The following is a 26241-nucleotide window of genomic DNA, read 5'->3' as shown; positions in this document are numbered from 1 at the left end:
TTTCTGGTAATGTAACAATGGCACGCTAGCCTCTGTTGCTCCTGCCTAATTCGGATGTTAGCAGAAGAAAGGAACCCCTACCCTCTTTATAAGGCACTGGAGATAATTTTACATGCTGTAATGAAGAGTATCTTATAAGGAGGGCTTCTCTGGGAGTGAGGTTAAATTATCCTGTTGCAACAATCTATAAAGGTTCATTTTATGAGGTCAAGGTATTTAGCAAGTGGAGGCTCCACTGGTCAGTGTCTTGAGTTCAGTGTACAATCAATACTGAAGTATGATGGAGAAGCTCCAGCTGGGCAAATTGGCAAGGAACCCTTCTAATCCCCACTTTTGTCCCCTTGGTCTTAATTTGCACATATGAAGGCTGTTAGTATAAGGGAGAGATTCATGCAAATTGAATCTGTAGGCAGTTCATGGTATGTGTTGGTTTTATGCAGATTTGTAGGATCTGAATACCAAGCACTTACCAAAGAAAACTGAGGAGTTTAAACAGACAGAAAAATAGGGTTAAACAGGACACAGTGTGTCATATCATGTTCAGTGTATTGATTAATAAATACCAGTATGCATACAAGAGTGTCGTGTATCTCAGATTTACAGCTCATTCCATTATCCACAACAATGATCACCCAATGGGAAAGAAAGAAAAGAATTTCTGTAAATACAAGGGCGGCATATTTTAAGCACATTTAACTTGCCTCTTAAAAAGTAATTACAATATTTATACTTATTCTTTTTCTTTCCTAACTACCCTTCCTTTAGGCAGAGTCCCTTTTTTGAAGCAGGAGCAGCAATTCAAACTACTCATTTTAGCATTTTCCTCTGCCAAGATGACATTACCCCATTTTAACTTTATGTCTTGTTATATTTTCTGATGTCTTCTACCCAGAGATGACTGAAGCATCAGAAAAAATCTTGCAGTGACTAAAGTTGTGGGTAATCTCTTGCAATAAAAAAATCTGCTGCTTACTTATCCTAGTAACTACTGCTACCCTTACAGAACAGTTATACCCAGAGATACTTGCAAGGAATAGCACCGCCATGGAAAACAGGGTTATTTCTCTTTGCCTGTTTGGAAAGTTTGCCAAGTGATATTTTTGCTCTGTTTGGTCTAGGGCACTCCCCCTCTGGTGTATCGTGTGTCCCCTGCCCCATCGGTTCCACAATTTTCAGTTAAGAAAAGCATCACCACAGTGTGTCACTTCCCATGGGAATGGTGCAATGACCTTGAACACAAGCCCAAGGGGCTGAAAACATTACTTCCTTACCTCTCATCTGGCTGAAATAGGGTTTGTTGCTCTGTCCTAGAACTGAGAAGATTTGCAGGAAATCTTTGTATCTACTCCCTGTAGAGGCTCAACCCTTTCTCTATTATGCAATTGTCTATACAGAGCTCTAGAAGCAACTGCATACTTGAAGCAGATTCCCTAAAATGTTAAATGTGGCCAGCTTATTTTTTCACTAGTTGAATTTCAATCCTTCTGAATGCACCCCAACCCTTGTGGGAGCAACACAGAGGCTTGCTGTATTTACTGTAGCCTTTGTTCCATGTCTCTCTCACTTTTGCAAAGTTAAGACATTCACTTTTCACTCAGAGGACACCATTACAGCGTGTGCACAAGGCTTTTCAGTTGGACCCCAGATTTCCTTATCCCGAAGGAACAAACAGAAGTTTCCATTTATCCTTCACATCATATGATGATTCATCTCTGTCTGTTGTCCTTTTAGGGTGTGTCCCGCAAAGGGACCAAATCACAGCACACAGGCCACAAGAGTGCCAACATAAGAGAGTCCATCAAATGAGGGAGGTGTCATCACTCAAATGGTTACTGAGGCCAACTTGCGCCCTGTGATCACCATGCTGCTTTATGCAAAGGGCACCCCAAGATCAAACTTCAAACCCAATTCCTTGTGTTTGAAAGGTTTGAAACATTTATAAGGAAGGAGAGTTTATATCCTCTTTATGATAACAGACACTGAGTAACACCCCATACATTCACCTCAGTCAGGAATAAATGCTGGCCCTGACATTCTCTGTGTACTGGAAGCACCTAGTCAGACACCTAAAGCAAGGAAAAACACAGGATGATACATTGGAAAACCACCTTGGGGTTATTTGTGTCAGTATTTCCCAGTGTGGAGAAGTTCTGCTGGAGAAGGGACTTCACTCTGCTGACAAATTCACCACAGGCTTACCAACATACCACTTCCTTGTAGGAACCTAAACCACCAAAAAAACACTCCAAAGCAACATCAGCAGAGAAACCAAGGCTCGTGCTAGCTTCATGTGAGGACTGGGGCAGTACAACACTGCATCCCAGAGAACTCTGACAGTGCTTTTGGCTACTTCCTAGCTTTGGCTTAGGGGAAACTCCTTTCAAGACTGAAAGTACTACAGGAAAGACTATTTGCTACCAGATGCCACAGGGACTCTGAATGTATTCCACAACTGCTGTGTGCACCTCACACAGCAAGAGCCAGGTGTGCAGTTTAGGCTCTTCCAGAAGACAAAACTTCAGCTGTCAACTGGCTGTTGTTGGCCACTATATTGCTTCAACTCTTTTCCAGTCAGTCCTTTCTGAGACAACATCCATCCTTGTGTGGGTTCCCTGATCCTTTTGGATAAAATACTACTTAATCTCCATTCTTTTAGACTGTCCTTACATCTTGTCCCAAGTCGATGCCTATCTGATGTCTGGACTCAAAGCTGTTCCTTGCTAGGAGCTGAACATCTGCTGGATGCTGACTACTGGGTATTGCCAGTGAAGCAGGATATGGACATCATGGCCACTTCACTAGGATAAAGAGAAACCACCTCTTTCTGCATGTTTGCTCCGTGCATGTTGGGTATTCCTTTTGTTTCCAAGCAAGTAGTGCTTCTACTGATAGGATCAAGCCTAAATGAAAACACTTGCTGGTAACTGTGAGAGCCCAAATGCAGCAAGGTGATATGGTGAGCCAGCTCCCACTGCTTCTTTGCTAGAAGCATCTTCACTTTTCCAGAGAGTGACTGAAGTCACCTGCAGAGTCCTCTCTAATACTTTACTTGCAGCTAATTGCCTGAAAGTCACACTAGGATCTAGGGCATGGTTCTGTAACTCAGTTAATTGAAAGAGATTAACAGAGAATGATACTTTTTGTAACACCAAGTTCTCTATTAGATGAAAGATAATGCTTTCTGAATTTCTGGAGTTTCCTTACATGGCAAAGATATATGTTAACAGTCAAAATAGCTATTTATTCTAACTTGACATTTTGTTCAGAAGTTTTCAGAAGAGAAAGGTGGAAGAGCAATTCTTCAGCTATGAAACTCACAGGAGACAATCAAGAGCTTTGAGAGTATGAATTCCAACTGAATTGCTTTTAAGTCCTCAGGAGCTTCTGATCCAAGAACTGTGAAGCATCAGCGCAATCTGATCTATACTGAAAGCGTTTCCATCACATCATTAACTGATTTTAAAACATGTTAGAGGTGCAGCACTGAATGGCTACCTGAACTCATGTGTGCATCACTTGCAATACTACAATGCCTGGACAGTTTTAAAATCAGTTCAGCCAAACAAGTTTTGAATGTGTTAGCATGCTGGGGAGGTTTCCCAGCCCAGAGCTGGCCTTAGATCCTGTGTCACTGACTGAGAGGCAGTGAGTGAAGCTACACACCCTGGGGGGAGAACAGGGAGTTGTCCTGAGGCACTGCACTTGCAGAAAAGCAGCCTCTCTGCAAGAGGTGGGAAATACTAGCAAGATGAACATGGGAGAATTTTGCTACAACCAGCCTGAGTCAGAAACCTTGCTTTTGCCTTGATCTGTGATAACAGAGATGAAACTCTGTATTTATTTGTATTCTCATCTCTATAGCTATTAGCCTAACATTTACTGGCAAAACTACCCAAGAATTGGACTTAAAATATAATTTAGCTTTACTTGGGAAGAAAAACCTAAGTAAGGGTGAGAAAGAGTTATAAAAGCCCTCCAAATATAGTTATGCTGTCAGAAGGCATAATAGGAAAAACAAATATACACACATATAGGTATAATTACTAAATGAGGTAGAGTAGGATACAAGGCAGATTTATAAACTGTCCATTTGGTCCTGACAAAGACACCAGTTTTCTGGGGTTAGAAAAGCCTAAGATGATGGCTTGGATGTCTTAAACCACAAACTCTAGTACCTTGACAGAAGATGAACAGAACTCTAGAAACTGATGTTCAGAGCCCCCTGGGGCACATGGTCTGACTGCACGCAAGTTCAAAGACCTGCCTGAAGCCCCCAGAGCACTGCCAGCCCACATAACTCTGAGTGTCAGAAGAGAGCACCTTTTCCAAACATGCTGCTTCTTTACCTCTATTTATTCCATACTAGGAGCCTGAAGAAACAAAATCATCCCTCAACCCCCTCTCTAAGTCAGAATCCAAAGCTGCTTTGACCTTCATGACCTATATTTCGTACATCTGAATATTAATATACAATGTACTCATTGAAGGTCGGACACTATATACACAGTATTGGGCTCACAATGTGCTGTAGCTATTTTAACTATATTGCATCTGTCTCGCTTTTATTGGGTTTTAATTAAATGAAATTAAATGAGCGTATATTTAGATTGAGATAGTATAAACTGACATTCATGCAGATATGCCAGGATGACTATAAGATATGATCTTAATGGAGCAGAGACTTTGCAAACTATTAAACTCTACCATATAATGAGGTATCTATTTAAATACTCTTTTCTTTGAAAAAACAACTCTGCCCAACTACGGTACAGTGTTGGAGAGCTCAATTAGCACCTTGCCGAACGAATGGGAAACTGCCAAGCCATCACATTGCTCATACAGGGTGTTGCAGTCACCTCAGTGGGACTCAGGCACTTCCAAGTGCAGGCCCTACTTTATGTCCACTACAAATACAGGAAAAAGCCACAAATGCAAGCAAGGGTAGAATCTCTGGCCCGTGAGAAACTGCAAGCTTCATGCTCCCCAGTCCTGCCAAGGCGCAGCAGAGCCTTGGTGAATCTTGGCATCATATCACCAGATCCCTGAAAACAAAACTTCAAACTCGTATTTGGAAGTCTCTTGCACTGAACTGTAGATACCTCCCATACTACATTAGAGAGCTAATCAATTTCTTTTGTGAGTCTGAGGATGTGTGCTGCTCATTGATTTCTAAAAGGTTCCCTTGACACCTCCCTTGGTAATTACTGTGTCTTCAGCAAGCAGCCAGCTCTAGAGTTTGAATCCCAGGTGAAATATTCAATTGAGATGTTGCTCAAGAACAGCAAATAGGAATCAAAACTTGGACACTATGACAGGCTTTACTAGTTTGTTTTTAAACTTTTTATCTCACCAAACTTGTGAAGCAGCTGGTAGAGAGGCAGCCAAGTGCCTGTAAAAAGGAGGCTGGAGAACGTACAGCAAGTGCATCAGAGGCTGCCTTGCTGCTCATTTATGGTAATTTCTGATGCTGATTTAGTCAGCTACGAAGTGAAACACATCCATGTGCACTTTCCTATTGCTGCTTCCTAAAGCTTCTCAGCATAACTAACAAGTGTGATATTTTCTTCCAGCACAAACAGATCAAGATTAAACCATGTTGTGGGGGAGATATGTTAAAGGTCACTGGGAAATTTCATAAACTATAAATGCATTAGTATAATTAGCGTTCACTGGTACATCAAGGTGGGATCAGGAGTGTCAGGCTAGGTTCTATTTTTGCTGAGAGTGATGTCTCACTTACCCACTCCTCCAAGTACAAACCTACTTCTTATCATCCAAGCATCATCAGATGTATGCAGAAAGCTCCTGCTATGGGGAAATATTTCAAAATGTACACCTCAGTAAGAAGAAGATGGTGATGCCCTGGCAGCAGCACTCATAACAAATGGCTTTTGAGTGCCCAGAAATAATCATGGCCAGGCAAGGCAGTCAGCCTCATATTTAAGCATGAGACCTCTCTAGACCAAAGTTGTTCCAGCTCTGGTCCCTTCTGTACTTTGTGTAGGGCACTGGGGGCTCTTTTCCCCAGACTAAAGCTGCTGTGCAGTTATGCTGTGCATTGTTAAACAGCCACTCTAATTCACACTGGGGAGCTCCACTTCATCAGTGAATAAAGCAACATTTTATTTTCTTTAATTCTCTAATGGGCCTTACAGTCCTGGGAGACTGAACAGTGCAGTAGAAAAACAAGAACTCCTTGCTAAAATGAGTGCATTCTTAGCCACCCCCAAGAAATCATTGTCTGTATTTCAAAAGCTAGTATTTGGCTTGCCAAACAAAAGAATCAACAAGAAACGGTGTATTTCAAAACTGTGTCCACCTTCCTCTGAAATCCACAGAATTGCTGCTTTTTGGATTTTTCTTTATTCTTGTGGTGTCACACAGTAAGGACGGTAACGGGCTCAACAGAAAGCAGAGCACTGCCTTGCAGAGTCTGTATAAGGAGTAAAGGTGCATATGACCACTGATCGTAAAATCTCAACCAGTATCTCATTATCCTGATTTGCACTGTGCTCCTATTAAAAAGTACCTGAGACCCACTGAGTTGGTAGTGAAATGTCTGAGCCTACCAAGGATTTGGGGCAATATCAAGATGGTGTACCGAAGAAGATATCCAGGTGATGTTCCAAAATGCATGTCCACTCTAATGTCTCCTTTTAACAAGCCACGATATCCTGCCAGAGAGGATCAGCTCCAAAAACTGTTTTTACATTGTAAAAGAAAGAAGCTCAGAGCAAATTGACATTTGGGTTTAGAATTGCGTTTCAGGGAGAAAATACTAGCAGCATGTAAAGAGAAAAGGGAGGAAGAGTGAGGAGGCTGGGAAGGCTTACTTGCTTTGCTACCTTACCCGAGCGGAGTTGCTTGATTCGCCCATTGCTGGTTGCAGTGTCGACGGGCAGGAAGTCCTTGAACCAGGAGATTTCGGGATCAGGGTTACCACTGGCAGCACAGAGCATTGTGGCTGTGCGGGCCTTTTCCACCACCTTCAGCTGCGGGCCCATGTCAATGGTTGGGAAGCCGGCTGGGAGGTGGTCTTCTGCAAGAGGAAAAAACACAGAAGGTTAAAGAGAAACACTCCAGTGTAGCAATGGGATACAGTTGCAGTGACAGCAGTGCCACCGTACAGCATCTGTGCCTCTGCTGGAAAACAGCAGCCTGACTTCCCTACTGAGAAGGTTATCAAGCCCTTAAAGCACATTAGGCTCTATAATGAGCATTCATTATACCAATAGAAGCTTCCACTAAATTTAACTCCATTTAAATCAATTACCTTGGGAAACCTGCATAATTTTCATTGATACATAAGTTCCATCCATTGTTGTTAATAATTCAGTAAATGCAGGTATTTGACTTTTTGTGGGAGGACTGAGTTGAAGATAACAGACAAACACAAAGCCAAATAGTTTGAGGCATCTTGAAAAACAACAGCTAAACAATAAAACCCCTCAGAAAGGTCCAGAGAGGCCCATTTAATTTTTTTTTTTGACTAGCAACATTCTGTCACATTGGTAGGATAGACTGTAAATTTCTTACTCATGCCTCCAAATCTGATTCTGAAGGCTTTTAGAAACTAATGAATGTAAAGCTAATGAGCCACACTGCTCATGAGCCGCCTGGCCAGGCTGTGCTGTGGCAAGCTCCTGGTGCATTTTCTGGGCTGTAGAGAGCAACAGAGGCATCTGAGAAACAGCCAGTGCATGCTCTGGCATGGCTTACTACAATACTGTGAAACAAAGCACCTCCTTAACTGCTAAAACCATTCATATGGCAGGTAGAAAAATAGTTAACTGGGTTTGCTGCTGCAGAGCACACTCAGGTAGGCTGGGTGGAATACATTAGGCAGCCTTCACTGATAAGCCAAGGCATGCTCCAACATCGTCATTCAATAGCAGCTGCAGAACTGAGCTCATTTATTCATTCTGTGGCAAGATGTACTGTACTCTGCTAAGCCTGAACTGCAATCAAAAGAACATACTTTCGCAGAAAAAAAGAACTTGAGGAACATTAAGAAGCTTTTAAAGCACCAGAAACTCAATTATTTTCAGTGTTTCTTTTTTCCCCGTTTTAAGGAACCTTAAGCAAACTTTGTCAAATCCAATTCTGCAAGGCTCCCAATTCACTGCAGTGTTTAAACAAACAACACCTTAGCATCTTCCCAAGTCCCAGAGGAGTCTGAACTTGCTGCAATCTGATTTTTCCTGCAACCACTGCTCATCTGGAACTGTACCCCTCACTCCTCACAGGAAGATACTAGCAATAGGTCAGCTCAGGTGCTTCCTTCTACCTCTACTGCCACACCTGCAGCACGAACACGGCCTGTGGTAGCTAATCTTGCATATTTCTATCTAAGATCTCAAGAGAATTCCCAAGACCCTTAACTTGTTTGCAAATCAAGACTGTAGCACAAGGCAACATCTGCTGGAAACAAAAAAATGCCTGGGAATATCACTTAGATGAGAGTGACTATAAAGCATTCAAGGTTTTCTACAAGAAGAAACGTTCCTGATGTTTACTAAAAGCACAAACTGTATTTTGTCTCCCAGATCGACCTCCTGAGAAACCTCCCTCATCATGAGCAAACATAAATGGAATTTATTTTTTTTTAATGAAAGGTACTATGAAAACTAGTTCTTTTAAAATTTGCTCTCCATTGATTTTCAGAGACAAAAGGTACATAGAGCTTAACTGGAATGACACCAGCACCAGCATTCAATAGCAAGCAACAGAAGCACTCAACGCTGAGCAACCACAATGTGTACTCCTACATGGCTGAAAAGAAACAAAAGAAGAGTACACACGAAAGTACAACATGGTATAGACTGAAAAGCAAAGGAAGATACATAGAAAAAACCAGTAAATAATGACAGTCCCTTAGATTAAGGCCCAGTTTGCCTATAGTGCAGCATCTTGCTATTTAGGGTATTGAAAACAGATGTTTACACTGGGGAGGCTGAAACCCTGAAGTGATCTAATTTAATCACCATGATTACCATTGACAATCTTTTCTGGCTTGCACAAGATTTTACGAAGAATGCACAGAGCTAAGTATCACCCAGTTAACTTTGTCCAAAGGCTGTGTGGAAGCTTAGCACATAGCTAAAAGCAAACCTGAAACCAGTATTTGTGCAAGAAATCTCTTCCCATCTGCAATAATCCCTGTCCACAGACAGGAGAGAGACCAGAGAGTCCTTCACAGTGTCTGATCCACAGGTACACGACTGGTCTGCTGCACTGGAGTGACTGTTCAATCAAAATTAGCAGTTTGTGATGAGCCACAGACCAGTAGAAATTACACCATCTAACCTTGACTTCACTGAGTGCGACAGACAGACATTGATTACAAACACCCAGTAGCAAAGCTGCCTCTGCTGTAGTAGAACTCTTGGCTCAAGACTTTTCTAGACTCCAAAGCTAAATACAGCACTGCACCCACACCATTCACCCCCTGCAAGACCAAGTCATTACAGAGCCCAGGTGACAACACTGGGCACTCATCAGCTGAGCAGAGGGCACAGGTTACCACCATGTGATGATCCTCAGTATTCACACCCCACGCTGTGCTGGACACAGACAAGCTCAGCCAGCAATGCAAGGTTCATGCAGTGCACAGTCTTTTCCCTCTTAACCGCATACAAGCCCCAAAACTATTGTGGCAAATGACAGTAGTAGAGAAATGGTGCATCCTTCGTAGTCAGAGCCACAGCAGGTTCCCTGGGCTAGCAGTGGTACTGGTACAGCCCAGTTTCCATGCATGCCTGGAGCTTGAAAACACCAAAACTCCAGCAAGCAGTTCTGGCATGCTGCATCTACCAAGCAAGGACTTGCTTGATCCCTTGTTAATCAAACACAGAGGCAGCACTGGTGTTTGAGCAGCAGTGTGCCTCCAGGAGACTGCAGTCCCAGCTCACATCACTGTGTGATGAGATGCCTGGGGAAATTTGACAGCTGGTCTCTGATGACACCTCAGACACCCAGAGGATGGAGTTCACTTGCTGTTAGTTCTGTGGTAGCTTCAGGGGACATGTACTGGGACCAAGGTCAGGGCACTAGCTCAAGGGGAGGACAATCACCGTCTCCAGAGGTGGTCCAAGGTGTACCTGTACCATCATGAAATGAGGAAGCTCAACCACTCCGGTTCTCCCCTGTATTGTGTGGCTCTGGCAGCCCCCCAAAACCCTCCCGGAAAAGAGTGGCTTTGGAGAAAACCTGAGCTGGTCACACCGCAGAGCACAGCCCAGAACAAGCCCACACTTGCCCTGTCAGCAGCACTCCTGTAGAGATAACGGGGCTTTGTTCCAGCCGGGCTTGGCGCTGCTGACTTCACCAGGACAGCGAGGGATGTGTCTGTGTTCAAACACTACAGGCGAGGACGATAGGAGTTCAGAGCTGTTCTTGCCGTGCCTTGCCCTCAGGCAAAAGTCTAATCTAGGTATAATTATGAGGCTCAGTCATGCCTCGGCTCCTTTCAGCCCTTGCTCACTGTACTAACTTGCCTGCACATGGAGTTTGTCAGTAATAGCCAACCTCCTATTCCAGCCAATATGAGGATACTCTTATTCGAGAAAATGAATTTGTCAGCACTTGGTTTTATTCGAGGATAGCCAGTGTGCCTTCAATGCACATTATAAAAGGCTATGAATCTGCTTTCAAGCGCATACCATCAAAACCAGTTTTTATTTCTGGGTTTCAGGTACTTTCAGAAGGTAGGCATTAGGTTAGAGAAGGCAAAATCTAGGCACAAAAGGATTTTTTGGGGCACTGCAAGCTCTAACTGCCTCCATGGACTACAGCAGCAGTAGCAGAAATGACAGAGGAAAGTAGGAATAGAGGAGAGGCAGGAGGAAAGGAGAGGGAAACAAAAAGAGAGAAAAGAACAAACGAGTGGGTTTTGCAGTTACAAAGTGAAACTTGGAAAATCCACAGCCAGGCTGAGGTCTTGCTAGCAGCAGTCACCAAGGAGACAGGAATGTCCCTCTGGCATCTAGCATGACAGCATGGGCAGAGGATATCTCCTCTCACTTGACAGCTCCCTTTGCTAATCTTCTTTCTGAGGTGACAGAAATCTAACCCTTGCTCTCATGCAGCTCTTTTGTGCCACACATTTCTCATCTTTAAGGGAAAAGCTAAGGTAAGAAACCTTTCCCACAGCCCCAAACTGGAGCTGAGACCTCCTTTAGAGCAGCTACAATTACATGGCTTGTTCCCCAGCTCCCCAGAAAACTACCTTCCCTGAGGATGCTGCTGTGAGAGACATACCCCTCGGTGTGTCCTTATTTTCTGCATCACTCAAAATACCAAGTGATGATAAGGGACATAGAGGCAATTGCAATTTACGTCTTACAAGAAGCACGGATCAGCCCCAGCATGGAATGGAGTGTAGATAACAGCTGCTTGCAAAAAAGGCCTGCAGAGGAGTCTGTGGTGAGCACAGCTGTTGACAGCTGAATCCTGCAGGATTACCCCCAGGATTTTGCTGAAAACTTGTAATCTCTCACAGGACAGAAAAGTTGGAGGAGCTGAATATCAGATTGCTACCAGCACAAACATTGTACAGCACTCACTGGTCTTGCAGCCAAGCAGTTGTGTTTGGGGGGGTCATATCCTGACTTGGCACCTGTAAAACCTTCCTACCACTGTGAATTTCCTCTGTGTCAACGTAGGAAATGGTATTTTAGAAATGATAGTGCAAACCGTAAACACGTTTATGGGAGTTATTTGTCACATTCTTCTTCCCACAAAAGCCAGGCCTGCTTACTATCACGAGTCCAATTGTTCCAACTGCTGAGGGAGAGCTAAAAAATGATACCAAATATAATTTGAAAATAGGAAAAAGTAGCTTTTCTACACATTACAGCTACAGCTGCAAGGTTAAATCTCTTACAATCTATCAAAACCACTGCCCTACTGCAAGGGGTGTTCTCAACTCCTTTCAAGTGAGATATTGGGCCTTATCCCCACACAGGGCTGGAAATGGCTTATCTGGGCCACTGGCTGCCACCAGCCTGCATCAGCTGAGGAACTTCCAGCCCAACATCAATTTTAGGGTCTCAGTAGGGATGATTAAAACACAAAGCTGCTTTGTTTTCAATTCTGCCAGCTATCTGAAACCACTCAGGAGTGTGTGGTGCTAGGGACAAGCCAGGAAATGGATTGAGGGCAGAGATCTCTCTGATAAATGTGTTTGACTGTGGTCAGCATTGCACAGGAGCAAGATACACATACCAAAAGCTATTTCACATGTTCCTTACCCATTCGGTGAAGCAGGCTGGGATCACACCCAGTTCACGTCACCAGGCCTGAACAGATCCTGCCCAGATGTAGTGGTTTGATGCACTGCAACACAGGATGTTGCAGGGATAACCCTTGTCTACTGACAGACTCATACTTGATGGATCAACAGAATTACTTTGCAAATTTTGCAAGCTTCCAGATCTCCCTTTGAGACACTGAAACGCATTAGCAAACGCAAAATTATCAGTGCAAGGACGATAGTCGGCAATATTAACGAATGAAAGACGCAAGCCAGGAACATTGTAAGCACACCACAAAGCAGGACATCTGTTTGCTGAATAAACAGCCCTGATTCCTTCAGCACAGGTTACACAGCACAGCTATTCAATTACTGCAAGACAATCAAAAGCAGTCGAGCAATCCAGCGGCCCAGGAGAACGGCATCACTTTACATGATAAGAAAACCCTGACATTGCTCTGTTCAGGTTCAACTGAAGCTGCACAAAGAGCATTTTATCAGCCATTTTGAGGCAGTGCTCTCTTTCTTCACCCTTCTTACTCAAGTCTCTTAAGAGGTGAGCCACAAATATTACCCAAGTTCATGGTCCCCAAAGGCTGCCCAGTGTTGGGCTACCGCCCATGAGGGGAGTGGCAGGCAGAGCGCAGTCATGCAGGCTGGCTGCTGGAGCCAAGCCTCATCCAGGCTAATGAATACCCCCCTCGACATCGGCACCGCCTTTTAATTGCCTAAGGAAGAGGTGGGGCAGCGAAACCAACCTGTTTCAAAGGCAGCAATGTCGTAATTACTGGGTTAGAAAGTATAAAACAGTTTCAGGCAGGCAGAAAATACAAACAGTCATCTATTGATGACAAGGCTTTTAATGACAAATCTGCTGGCTTTGTATGACATCATGCCAACGTGACATGCTGAAGCCATGTGCTGAAAATAGGGAGAAGGGCACAGATGAATGGGTGGGTGTGGAAACAAGCTCCAGAAGGACTTCTCTGTTTCACGGTGTAACCACATGAATTACTGCACAAGAGCTTACAGTAAACAAAGTATTTGCTATCTCTTAGAAAGATCACAGCAGCAGCAAAACAGCTCACAAAAGAAGGAATCTGAGTCAGTTCAAAACAAAGAAAGTACTGTAAGGAAAATTAAAGAAAATACGAGACTAGACACGGCAGAAGAGGATAAACTGTCAAGCAGATTCCTGCTCCAGGGGCTCACAGCGTGGGAGCTCACGGGATCTGCTTGTTCCAGAGGTTATGAGTCCATAAAACACCCGATGGAGACAATGCAACCCTTCCAGTGCCAGAAGGGCACTGTTGACACTGTCCTCTCATGTCTGGACAGCAATTATCTCCATTTACAAGCTACCAATACATTCTCAGTAGCGTAGGTGGCCATTCCCAAGCACCTGTTTATCTCAGAGGGGAGCAGGATGGCTTTGCAGAGGCAGGTGCTCCCAAGAGTAAGACAAAGCAGCACCTCCCAACTTGCTCTGATGAGGAATCAGGCTGCGCTCTTGCCAAGTCCCTGCACTGCTTCTCTCCATGCACGGTGCTAAGGTAATGCACAGTCACTGCAGCAACCTGTCCCCTCCCAGGGCCGAGCACCCCTCATCTGCCATGCACTGGCACCCAGTGCTCCCTCCCACCCGGGGGCAACCTTGGTGCGCCAGGCTCAAGGGGGCACTGCATCCCAATGGGATGAAACAAATTGTTTCTCCCAGTCCTTAGATACGCTGTTGTCATCCAACCAGCCTTTGGGCCTCATGATGCCTCTTGACCTGCCACGAGGAACTGGCCAGGACAAAAGATGATGCCACAGATGCGTGAAATGAGGAAATTTCCATTAGGAAATATGTCCTTTAAGAAGTACTGCAGCATGCCACTACCAAAGCCCTCCCTGGGTACACCAGACATGTTATCAGCCATAGCTACCTCTAAGTCTCTCATGGGATAACTAATCCAGTCCAGATTCAGGCTGGGACACAGAAAAGAGCCTCAGCTCTAGAGGCAACACTTGTCTTTCTCCAGTGTGGTCCTCCCTTACGCACAGCCCGAGGGAAGGCGTGAGAAAACCCCCTCTGGGGCAAGTTCCATCCACTACCATGGCCTTGCCCTCCTCTGATCCAGTGTCTTCAGAAGCACTGCCAGATCTTCTGAGACTAGCCACAGCTTCAGTGGTGAACAAGCAATTCCTCTCTCTTCTTCACAGATAACCTTGTGCTTGGCAGAGGTGACACAAAGATGATTAACAGTTGCTGAAGCTGACTCAGAGCAGAAGTAAGTCACAAACCTGGCCAAATTAAAGGTATGCACCCACAACCCACTGTTACAGTTCTTAGTTTAGGGATCTTCTAGTAATAACAACTTCAAGTAATAACAACTTCTGCCCTGTATTGTGTCAGTTGTGGAGTCTGCTGCCAACTAGGAGACCTCAACCCATCCTGGAAGAAAACAATTATTTACAGCTTGAGCAGATTAGATTGCAACAGTTAGAGGTGGCATTTATGAAATCACTACTACCACAACATTCTTCTGTCAATCTGGCTACCTCTTCTGGCTTTCCATTCTGGTTTCCTCATAATGACAGTCACACCTGCAGCCTTGGTCCTAAACTCAAGTTTTTCCAAGACTGAGACCAAATATATTTAAAAGAATTAAAAAACTCCAGAATGAGGATTATAGAAGAAGCTTCTCTGCTCAGGCTAAACAAACTTGATGCCACAGGGCAAAGGTTCTCCAAGCTGATGACACAGCCTCACAGAGTAGTGGGAAGTGTGAGACAAAGCCTTAGGATGTGAGGACCAGCCTGGACCTCCTGCTCTGAACCCAAGCCCACTACTCTGCCGTAACTGTAAAGCAGTGTCCACAAACAACTCAAAGCCAAAGACAGATCAAAACAAGCATTTTCCTGAGAGACCAGAGAAACTAGTTGCTCACGTTAGTGAAGTACTAAAAACAGCTTAAGAGTGTATGGCACTGAGAGTCATTTAAGGGTTCAGTGTATAGCACAGCAAAAAAGTATATCAAGAAATGTCAAAAATGTGGATGAGGAAGAGCGTGCACAGAAACAGAATATATCTGCAAGATTCCCTGCCTGAGTAAGCACCCTTTTTTAAATCCTTGTTCGGTGAGAAAAAAAATTATTTTTTTATTCCCTCCCTCAAAATTACAGCATCATTTCAAGTAGGTAGAAATAGAGTTTGCTGGGTCATATCTAACAGCTGATAAATAAGGCTAGGCTCTTTCAGTAACTACTACAAAAAAACCCCTCATCAGCTGGAAGTATGCATTGAAAAAACTCACAAAAGTTCTTCAAATGCTTGAATTCAGATGGGTTTTGCAGCCAGCTATTAAGACTCCACAGTAAAGGAACAGTAAAAGTCGACCATGCTGTGCTTTCAGGGAGGACTGTGCCATTTGTTGGTACCAGCTGTTGAATATAACTGCCTGTAGAACTGTTTCCAAACCATTCTTGCTTTTTAATATTTTATACTGAGAAATACAACGTAACTATTACTACTGCACGTTTCCTTGTGACAGAATATATAAACACAGACCCACTAAAACACACCCAAAACTTCAATCTTTACAAGGAAAAGCATGGCAACAGCTCTTACTCGGAATCAAAGTCATTTATTAATCCACTGCATTTTTCATACTACCTGTACTGATGTGAGGTGCTATTAGCATAGAGATTTTCATTTTTAAGATGTGCAATCAATAATGTATTACCATATGCCACTAAATCCAATGTGTGGTTAAATTAATGGAGCATTTGACTCTTGATCCATGTATGTTTGGTTGCAGTTCAGTGCAGGGAAAAGTGCATGAGAACCGAGTTAATCTGACAGCAGAGCTCTCCCACGCTTTCTAACATCAAGTTTCATATTAAAGCGAAGCATTCCTGTTGCCACTCACCTGGAATACTAAATCTATTCATTTCCACTTCACAGGCCCGAATGCAAGATTTTCAGTCACTTAACTCCTACTGAAAGGGCTAGATCATGCTAAAATCTGATTTGCTTAGTTTCTGCAGCCTGTTGCATCATTGTCAATCCAGTGGCTTCTACTTCTCTGGGGAACACTGCAGCCTGTCAGAGCATCACTGGCCAGCAAGTCTCAAGCAAAAAACTTTGATTAAGGATGTGAACAAGTTGTGTGTTTTGACAAAATGTCCTGCTGAAAAACTCTTATTTTCCAGCAATTGTTCCAACGTGGGAAAGAAAAAGCACTGCTTCTCCTTGCATCTAAGCTACTGAAAAAGGAAGGTATTCAGATAACATGGATGAGCCATGACTGCTGACGTTTTAAGGAGAGAATGACCTCCCCTCCTGTCTTTCACCCCCTCCAAGATCCCCAAACAAAAACCCTTGAGGTACCAGGTAACTAGAAGTTAGCAAAGAGCACGGGGATTGAGGACACCCTGTCAGTTTGCAGATCACACCAGGTTGGGTGGAAGTGTCCATCTGCTGGAGGGTTGGAAGACTCTGCAGAGGGATCTGGACAGGCTGAATTGACTGGTCGAGGCCAACGCTATGAGGTTCAACAAGGGCAAGTGCTGGGTCCTGCACTTGGGTCAGAACAATACCATGCAGAGCTACAGGTTGGGGGCAGAGTGGCTGGAAAGCTGCCCAGCTTGGAAACTGAAACTTAAAGTTGTACTGGGGAGTAGCTGGGGAGTTGTTAGAGAAAGCACAAAAACACTCTACTTCTGGCATTCACAACCAGCCAGAGCTTCAAAAGGAGAACAAGGATTCTGTCTGCTCCCAAAGAACGTCCTCCTGAAACACCTTTTTGTTCTCTGATCTCAAAGACTGAAACGAAACTTTTTGGAGTCAACCTCCAAAATTGCAAAGCTATGGGATGGAGTTGCTCTGTGATGCCGTGAGACTTTGAATCCCAAAGCCAGCAGTCAAGGTGTGTGGGTGTGGGAAAGGAGGATGAACGCAATTCTTACAAAAGCAAGGCTCCTCTGCAGCCAACAAACTGAAAAGCATCAGCCCAGGTGCTGAACAGCCTGCTCTGCTTCCTCCCCATAGTGCCTCTTCCCTTACTCTACACCTTTCCTCCAGCACCATCCCTTCCTGCCTTATCAGTAGATTCCCATGCATGTGGCTCTGTCTGCCATTTCCTTACTTGTAGCAAACTGTGTCTTGAGCAAATGCTCATAAATCATATAAAATAGCTAACAAAAACAGTACATAGAACCAGTCCCAGAAAAGGCTAATACAGTAAAACACAAATTAAATTTATAGTCCACAGCATTATTTCTTTATAGTATTCGGACAGAAAATAACCTTTAAAAATCTCTAAGAAATATTCACATATTAACATAAGGTAGCTCTGTGAGTCTGATAAAGTTTCTCCTGTACCTTTTTTTCAGAGAAATCCTATTTTCAAATGAAACAATAAACATGAAGTTTCAGTGGACTTTTTCTGTTGCAGCCAGCTCAGGCACAGAGGGTCTGCTAGCATGGAAATCACTCAAGAACTGTAAGAACAGCTTTAATTTAACCTTAACACCAAACAGATCAGTGATATCTCATCACTGCTTTCCATGCAGAAGTTTTACAATATTCCACCACAGAAAATATCTTGGGTAAATAACTTTATTTACTTGGTGGGGCACTGACTTTTTATAAAAGGGAAAACACAGCAAGCCTTGACCAGAGTCAAAGACAGAAATATTCTCTTATTATGAGTTTTATGTCTTGTGTTAAGCCATTGCTTTCTAGAAAATCCATTAATTGCACTGTCTCCAACATCACTTTAGATGGAGACTCTGGTTACCCTAACAGTTTTTCAGAGACAGTAGGATGTAGAAAGGCCCACAGCCAAAGTCCCACAGTAAGCCAATGGCTACATGCAAACACAAGTAAGACATTGTTGATGTCTTGCCAGACAAGTGATGGTTTTTAATGCTGGGATGATGCAATTGCTCAGAGTTTAACAGAGGACATACTCTTCTTTTTACAGATAAGCAAGTGTTGCAGAGGCTCAATATCCTATTTACTGCTTTGCCACAACACCCATCTTTTCCGAAAGATGTGCAATAAAAGGAGTGGCTGACAATTTCAGCCAAGGTTTTAAACAAATCCCCAGTGCAGGCCCTCATGAATTAAAGAGCAAGCAACAGATAAATGGAAAGCTGGCAGTGAAATCACATCAAGACCAAGTGGATAAAAAAAAAGGCGCCTCTTGGGTCCTGTGGTATTCATCTTAATATAACCAAATGCAGTAAATCAGCTGAAATTCCTGTTCTGTTCAGGGAAAATGCATTCCCTAACTTTAGACACATTTGCTGTTAGTCAAAGGCTCATTTTATCAAATGACTACTACAGAAATTGCGGGTTTCCCCCGCTTTTCCCTGGCAAGTGAGAAGGGCTGCACATTTGGTGGCAAGGAATTCTGACTTGCCAGGTGGAAGGCTGTGTTTTCTTTAAATATGGTCCCTGCCTTTTCCCCCAAAATGTTACATCTGCGAAATACAGATCAAGAAAGCTACACAGATACCTGGATTTGGGAAGCTTCAGCTTCACTGTGCTGGAAAATTAAATTAAGGGAAGCTTTAAAAAGGTTTTTCCCCCCTTGAAAATGGAAGGATTGTTGGCCTTGAAGTCTTAAAGACAACCTGCTATTTTCCAACTGCATTGCCATTCCAGCTTTCTATAGGAAGATCCCTGCACTAGTTCCATACACTAGTGGCTGAAAGGAGCAGCTTCCACAGCAGGTACTGAGGTTTCCTTAGTTCTTATTCTTTTTCATATGGGAAATCACATAAGGGGGCGGGGAGGAGGTAGCCACTGTGGACTTCTCAGGATCTACTCATGCAATAAAGTCAAGGTTCAGGATAAACAGAATTGAGAACAGTTATAAGGGGATGCTGTGCTCTTGCCCTATCTGAGAATTGTTTAATTCCTGACTGACTGGCAGGCAGCATTTGACAGACAGGGGCTAAAGCTCCATGGGGTTGCAGGTCTCAGAAAATGATTACAGGGGGAATTGAGTGCATGAATTGGTTTGTCTCCCTTGCTCTGAACCATCTTTCCTTCTGCCCCTCACATACACACATGGCTACAACTGTTCCCACCACCCCTTTTTTGGTGTTTTGATGGAAGCTACACACAGCCTGGCTTGCAAGAGCTTGCAAGTCCTAAGGACTCTCCAAGCCCACATTTCCTTAAAACCCTCAGATGTTTACAAAGAGCTTTACAGTAAGGGTGATATTACTGTGGTTTTTTTCCATTTCCTGGCATGTATGAAGTAGCCAGCCCTGCTGTGGGATGGGACGTGGCACCTCTGCCCCACTCTGCATGTACGTGCAGGGGTGACTGGCTGGCCATGGCTGAGCAGTCCCTCATACTTTCCCACATTTTCAGCACGGAGGTGTTGCATTTGGAGCCACGCAGTCGCAGTACGTGCTTTTGCTGCCGCTGCCAACTCAGGAAACTGTTGCTACATCTTTCTTTAACCCAGCTCAGGTTAGACCAGATTTTCCGGTACAGATAACAATTGCACTATTTACATTTCATACACCCAAAGGGCAGACACCCGGGCTTTGCTGGAGCAGATGTCTTAGAAGGAAGCTCAAAGACTAAAACAGCACGTAAAAGCCACAGCAGCCTCTCTGACCTGCTTCAGCACGGCCCAGGTGATTCTGTCTGCACAGACTGCCCAAGCAGCTGACACGCACTGAGCTGCTCACTGCAAGGTGTCAGAAACGATAAAGCAATGGCACTGTTTGATTTACTGCTGGGCAAACACCAGCTGGCAGTGACCACACATGGAGGGGTCAGGCAGTGCTGTCCTTTATTAGCACGTCAACCATCGCTGGGCTAACACACTCACGGATTAGACTCCTGAAGCTGGATATGCGAGCATGCTTGGGTATAACTAATTGGAAATAGGCCCTGAATTCCTAATAACCTAAGTTATGGTCCCTGGGATTTATGCCAAATTAAAGACAATTAATTCTCCTCTCTTGATTATTACACACCTTAATAGCTCTGTCCTTGAGTTCAGTTCCATCTTTGATGTGCAGAGGCCTTTAGCTCAGTCTCTAAAATCTGATGCGCATGAAGAACGGTTAATAAGAAAATACTGAATCAAATCCAAGTTACTGTATCAAAATCTCTCATGTTTTACAACAGCAAAAAACACAATTGAATTCAAAGCCTACTTCAGATCCTAGATTATAAAGGCATTTGCTGCATAGCCTCTGCACTATAGTCTATAGAGGCCTTAAACAATTCCACGTTTCCCTTTAAGATCTTATTTTAAAATACCACACAGCAGTATATACAGATAATCAGGACTGTTTTCATTAAATGATTTCAGTGAAGTTCACTGGCTTTATTTGATATACAAAAGACTATTTAACCTTCTCCCAAGACACTCTACTGATGTAATTACAAGCAAGAGATGAGGCATGGCTTTCCCAGCTGCAACCACTAACAGAAAGGAAAACTTCTGTGAGCAGAAGCCGCTTTAAATCTTTCCTAGAGGATGTCAGAGGCAGGTATCTCCTTGCAGATGAAAATAATGTGAATCCTTACTTCCCCAGCTCACCATACAGTGCACAGGCCACAGGAGTCACAACAATTCAGCTGGAGGGAAAGTACTGGCACTCCTGCCTTAGGCAACCTTCATGTGCCAAGTAAACAAGACCGTGTGTCCCTTTTCAGAGTGTCAACAGGAAACCCTGTGCAGGGCAAACTGTAATGCAGCCCTAAAGACATAGATGAGATTTGCAGAGCTCATGGGGTGCCTGGGACAAGAAGACACCCTTGCCAAGGACAGAAGTGGAATTGGCTGAATCTCAGCTGCTCACTTTTACTGAGCCAACAATACAAAGTGCCAGGAGGAGATACCCTGCACAAGGAGTCTCTGATGGTGGAGATGATCACGGGGGCCTCAGACTCCTGGGGAAAATACCATCTTTTCTTTCAGACAGGGGTTTTTAGACCCATGACCTGCCTGAGGGAAAACAAGGCAGATCCTCATCCTATCTGTGAAAACCAACACAGTCCCACTCTTCTCCAGACAGCACTCAGTTCCATGTGACCAGACCCGTGGCTCAGCATCTGGAGAAGATCTCAGGAGTTTCTCTAGGAGACAGAAATGGCAGGGAAACCACAAACCCATGCAATCTGAGCTGCCGTCTCTTGAGGCTTTCACAATGCAGACAGGGCTCTCCAGCAGACAGACAGCTGTTGGGATCTTCACCACATCTCCCCAACAGCAGACCTGAGGCAGATCTCTACAGAACCCATGCATTCCCCGTGACAAAGTAGGAAAGGAATGTCCCAGAAAAAGCCATCAATGTTGCCACATGAGAGCTGAAAATTCCAAGTTTCATATTGCCTGTTGAGTCCTTGACCCAAAGCTAATACGACTCTCCAAAACATTTCATTTCCTAGGTTTCTTCTCTCATTTTTGCTGAACTCTGCTCAGCAACATAACTGATGCCATGCCTTGTGACAGAAACATGCATCCTAAAATAATGGAAAGAGCTAGGGAGAGAAAATCTCTAAGGTAATGTAAGGCAGGGAGAGCAAGAAAGCTCCCCCTCAATTTGTGGCTCAAACAACCCTGGTTTGCTACAGAATGGCAAATCAACACAGTTTGTCTGCCCACACATTCAAGCAGCAAGCAAAACCAGAAAAATAAATGAAGCACATGAAAATACAGTATTTATTTGGTACCATGAGGCAACATTACACTGGATAGTCTAAATTTTTTTTTCAGAACAGTCAGAGAGCCCTGTGATTAAAACACCTGAGAAACCCTGGCTGGGAACTAGGGCCCTACCAGCCTGGGAAGCTCAGCCACCACAGGCATAAGCTTTGGACCCAAACCATGACACGAGCACAAAGGGTTGATTCTCCCCTACAAACCACCTGCAAACAGAATAACAGCATCATCTTACATTTACACTGAGAATAGAAATTGAATTAGCAAGTAGATTTTGATCATGAAGTGACCTTTAAAAATGACTGAGAGAAGAAAACATTAGCCACCACTATCTGTTCTGATACAGATCCCTCCTGAAGGCAGCTTTGTGTGCAAAATATTACTGCTAATTTTATTTCACGTTTTCAAACTTCTTTTAAGAATCTAAGATAACTCTTATTTTCTCATTTTTTCATAGACAAGTTTTGCTGCCTTCTTTTTTCATCTACGCAGAAATTGGGAAAAGTGCTGTAGCTGAACTTAAAGGAACCTGGACAATTTTATGATATTTAATAACATTTGTAGCTACAAAGGCTAAAATCACTAAGGGTAATGAAATCTCACACTCTGGTGCTTAACGTATTCTCTTCCCCTTGTGCCACATGCTGAACTGTAGAAACAGCCCACATCAGTATGGGAAGGAGAAAACACACTCTCCTTGGAGACACACACAGGGGCTGGCCATGGCTGGAGGTCAGCCTGGGAGTCACAGCTGGCCAGACTCAGGGCAAGTGGCTACACCCTGCAATCTCCTCTCACTCAGCTCTATTTATGACCACCATCAACACACTCACAATTACAGCATTCATTGCACAAATCTTTAGGAGTCTTAGAAATGCAAGTGGGCTTTTCTTTCTTCCTGTCTTAAGCAGGTTTATGGAAAGACTGCCAAAAATTGCACCTGGTTTATGGCTTCAACAACATTTCTTTTTGGCGCCCTCATTGTACTTCTTCCTCACTTACATAAAACTGCAGAGATTATGCAGAGTTCAGGTCTGCCTTGTGACAAGCTCTTTGAAAAGTCAGTACTATTTAGAATCTGCTTTGACCTTGCTTTTAGACAGACATAATATAATGTATGATTCCATCCTGCACTCAAACTCCCTTATTTATGTGTCAAGAAAGACAAGGATTTTGACTGCTAACGCCTTCTTGTCTTTGCATGCAAGGCCAGTTTTGCTTGTATCTCAAATTAGTGCAGGCTTGCACTTCCAAAATTCGGTAACCTCTTAAGGTAGCTACCTTTATTTAAATTTAAAGCCTCCCAAAATTAGCAGTGTAATCACTGCACTGTAGACCATGAACCATTTATTAGCATCATCTCTAAGCCATTTCATCCTTGCAAAGGTTTCAGACATCAGATGTCCCGTGGCCACTTATTCTTTTGCCTTTCATATGTGGTATTCTAAGTAGTTAAGCCTGAACTATCTACCCTGTTATGAGGGATGCCACGCAGAGCAAGATGACAGTCAGATTGTACCAGATGAACCAATAATCCTTTATGCATTGATGAACATCTCAGCACAGATCTGAAGTTCCAGCAGTTTTTTCACTTCCTATACACCCAGTTTCAATTTTCTAGGGTTGCATTTTCGTTCCACTACCTAGCTGCATCTAGCCCAAATCTCTTCACTGTATTTGCCCTATGTCTGTCTCCACAACAGTTTTGTTGGGAATATCAGTGTGGTCCACCTTGGCTGGGCTATCTCTCAGGAACACATACCTGCTTTTGAAACGATCCTGCTCTGAAAGACTGTGTTTCATCTGGATTTGCACTTTTCTGGACTAGTCTTTCCAGCTATTTATCCAGTTACTTGGCACCAGCTGCATCAAACACAGCAGCATGTAATGAAAGAAGGCATTAAAAATATTGTCCAGTCCACACCACCTGCCTGTAGATCTCACTATTCCTATAACCGTCTCATTGCCATCTATATTTTAGTAAACAGATCAAGGACTGAAATCTCATATATTGTTACTACCTCAACTAACAGGAAACACAAAGTTTTCACATCTGTGCACAAGAGGCAGGGAGCAGCCCACAGGAATGTGTCTTGAGCTGTTCAACTGGCCCTATGGCTGTGGGGATGGAGAGCAGCCATGTCCCTGTTCGCCAAACTCAGGAGGGGTTGGAGACCTTTGGTGGAGTGCAGAACACACATTTCTGGAGCACCTGAAACTAAGCAGGGGTGTAAAGAAAAGTACAAGCAGGCGGGGAAAATTAATTGCCTTGGAGGGTTTGGGGACATCCTGGGAGCAGAGAATGTGCTCCACAGCTCAGAGGAGTCAGGCAGGTCGCCGTGCACCTCCCAGCTGTGGTGAAAAAAAATCTGCTGTTCCTTGTGTGGAGTGGAGAGGTGGCAAACACTACTCTGAATGTTTGGAGCAGGTTGCAACAGGCTGTGGCTCTGGTGAGACAGGTTTGTCAGCAGCGCCTGAACTGCCTTCCCTGACAACTCCCCGCAAGGCTGATCTCCTGAACACGGAGGTGTGGAGGTCCAGGAAGGGAGCTGGTCCCCCGCACGCCCTGGGGCTGAGGAGATCAGCAACAGCAACCAGCTGCAGCATGCCACAACCAGGTGGCTGCCAGCACTTTGTCTTGCCTTGCTTTGTATTAGCACTGGACTAAGTGAGCTGATCAGGTGAATGACGAGCTCCATTTGTCAAGCCAACCTGCAAAGCGTGCCGCACCCCCCCCTTGGTATGGAGGTGCTGGAGGCTCTTCCCAGGAGCGTGCTGCAATCCTGCCTGCTGCTGCTTTGTGAAGAGCTCCTCGTAAACTTGCCCATTTGCAAGCTGCATGCAGCACAAGGCATTGCTGCAAACTCATAATTAAATTCATTACTCCATACAATTTTAAGCCATTCTTCAAATAATTACAGTAATTTGATAAGCAGAAATCACATAAACCTGCTGCAGTTTTATCTCTCCCATTTGCTGTCTGAAGGAAAATGTGAGTAATTAGTCAGATGATAACAGTCCGGGTTATGCAAGCAAAACAAAATTAATATGATCCTTACTCAAAAAACTCTAAAATAAAATGAAACTGATGACTCCTTAGGCAGCGTGGGGTGGGAGAGAGGGGAATGGCAGCAGCCAAAGGGAGAGGGAGGACGGCAAGGCTGCACTGGTCACACTCCCCACGCCGCAGGATGCTCTCGAGAGCCACCCGCCGACCTGCAGCTATTGCTCCTCTCTCCCGGGAAAGTCACGTCAGGTAACCTTGGTAACTCGAAGGCAGGGGAGGCGGGAGGTGAAAGCTTCCTGCAATATTCACGGGACCATGACAGAACATTCATTAGCACTCTAATGTCAGGAGGAATCAGCAGCCCGGGTGGCCATGCCCGCCCCACTCTGCTTCTCACCTTGTTTATGAGGTTCCTGACCTTTCCTGCTACAAAGCAGCAAGTCGGCAAACTGCAGCTCACGGCACACTGGGGCATGGGGAGGACAGAGCAATGAAAAATTCACACCTGCTGGAATTTCCGGTGTGCTTGAACTCACAAATCAGGAACCAGGGAATGTACAACATGCAGCATCTCTCACAGGCCCTGGCTATCCTTTGGGCTCACCTACCTGCCACGCTGACGAGGCAAATCCACTGCAGTCATCAACACTGCAAGTGTCAGCGACTCACCATGATGTGGCCACAAGGACAGTGCCAGCACCCTGCTTTGCAGAAGGGGAGAAAAGAGATAAAAAGAGGAGGAAGTGGAGGCTGTGAGTATGTTGTGATTAGCACAGACCTCAACTCCCTGGGTGCCTTGTGTCCTGCTCTGTCCACAAGACTGCAAAATCAGAGCTGGAGATGGCAGAAGTCCTCTCTGCACACCCAGATTCTCTGAACCCTACAAGACAACATTAGGTGACTAAAGAGTTAACAAATCCAAAAAGGCCAGGGATGAGTTTCACTAGAGATAAGGAAACATGGAGTATATGCTAGGCTGAAATAAAAATGCGGCCTGGCCGCAAGATCAATAAAGAGGAGAAGGCCAGAGCTGTGGTTACTTGGTGCTTGGATTAAGAGCTTCATCAGGTTTCTGCAATCAGATCGGATGATCCCAACGAAGGAACAAAGGGAAGGCTCCAGGCCCTCATTTTAGAGAAGCAAACGAAGAGTCATCAATTTTCTGAAAGTGACTTTATGCCTCGTTAAGACCCATCTAAATTATATACAAGATGACTTCCAAGTAATGGAAAAATGAATCTGCAGACAGTTATCTTTTTTTTTCCTTTTATTTCCTCGAGGATGTGTCTCCA

The 26241-nt window shown here is 44.2% G+C and overlaps 1 protein-coding gene across 7 annotated transcripts in view; it reads right to left on the bottom strand.

The window, feature by feature from the left end:
- The window catches only part of PTPRF (protein tyrosine phosphatase receptor type F), a 380389-nt gene that overhangs the window by 100271 nt on the left and 253877 nt on the right, over window positions 1–26241 (bottom strand). For all 7 annotated transcript variants that reach the window (XM_069023152.1, XM_069023156.1, XM_069023157.1 and 4 more), the window contains one exon: window positions 6851–7039. In XM_069023152.1, the coding sequence (XP_068879253.1) occupies window positions 6851–7039 (189 nt within the window). The remainder of the gene's footprint in view (window positions 1–6850; window positions 7040–26241) is intronic.

This window comes from Aphelocoma coerulescens, chromosome 8 (assembly GCF_041296385.1).
Source record: "Aphelocoma coerulescens isolate FSJ_1873_10779 chromosome 8, UR_Acoe_1.0, whole genome shotgun sequence".
Taxonomy (NCBI): domain Eukaryota; kingdom Metazoa; phylum Chordata; class Aves; order Passeriformes; family Corvidae; genus Aphelocoma; species Aphelocoma coerulescens.
The sequence above is the reverse complement of the archived record's forward strand: the minus strand, read 5'-3'. Positions and strand labels throughout refer to the sequence as shown.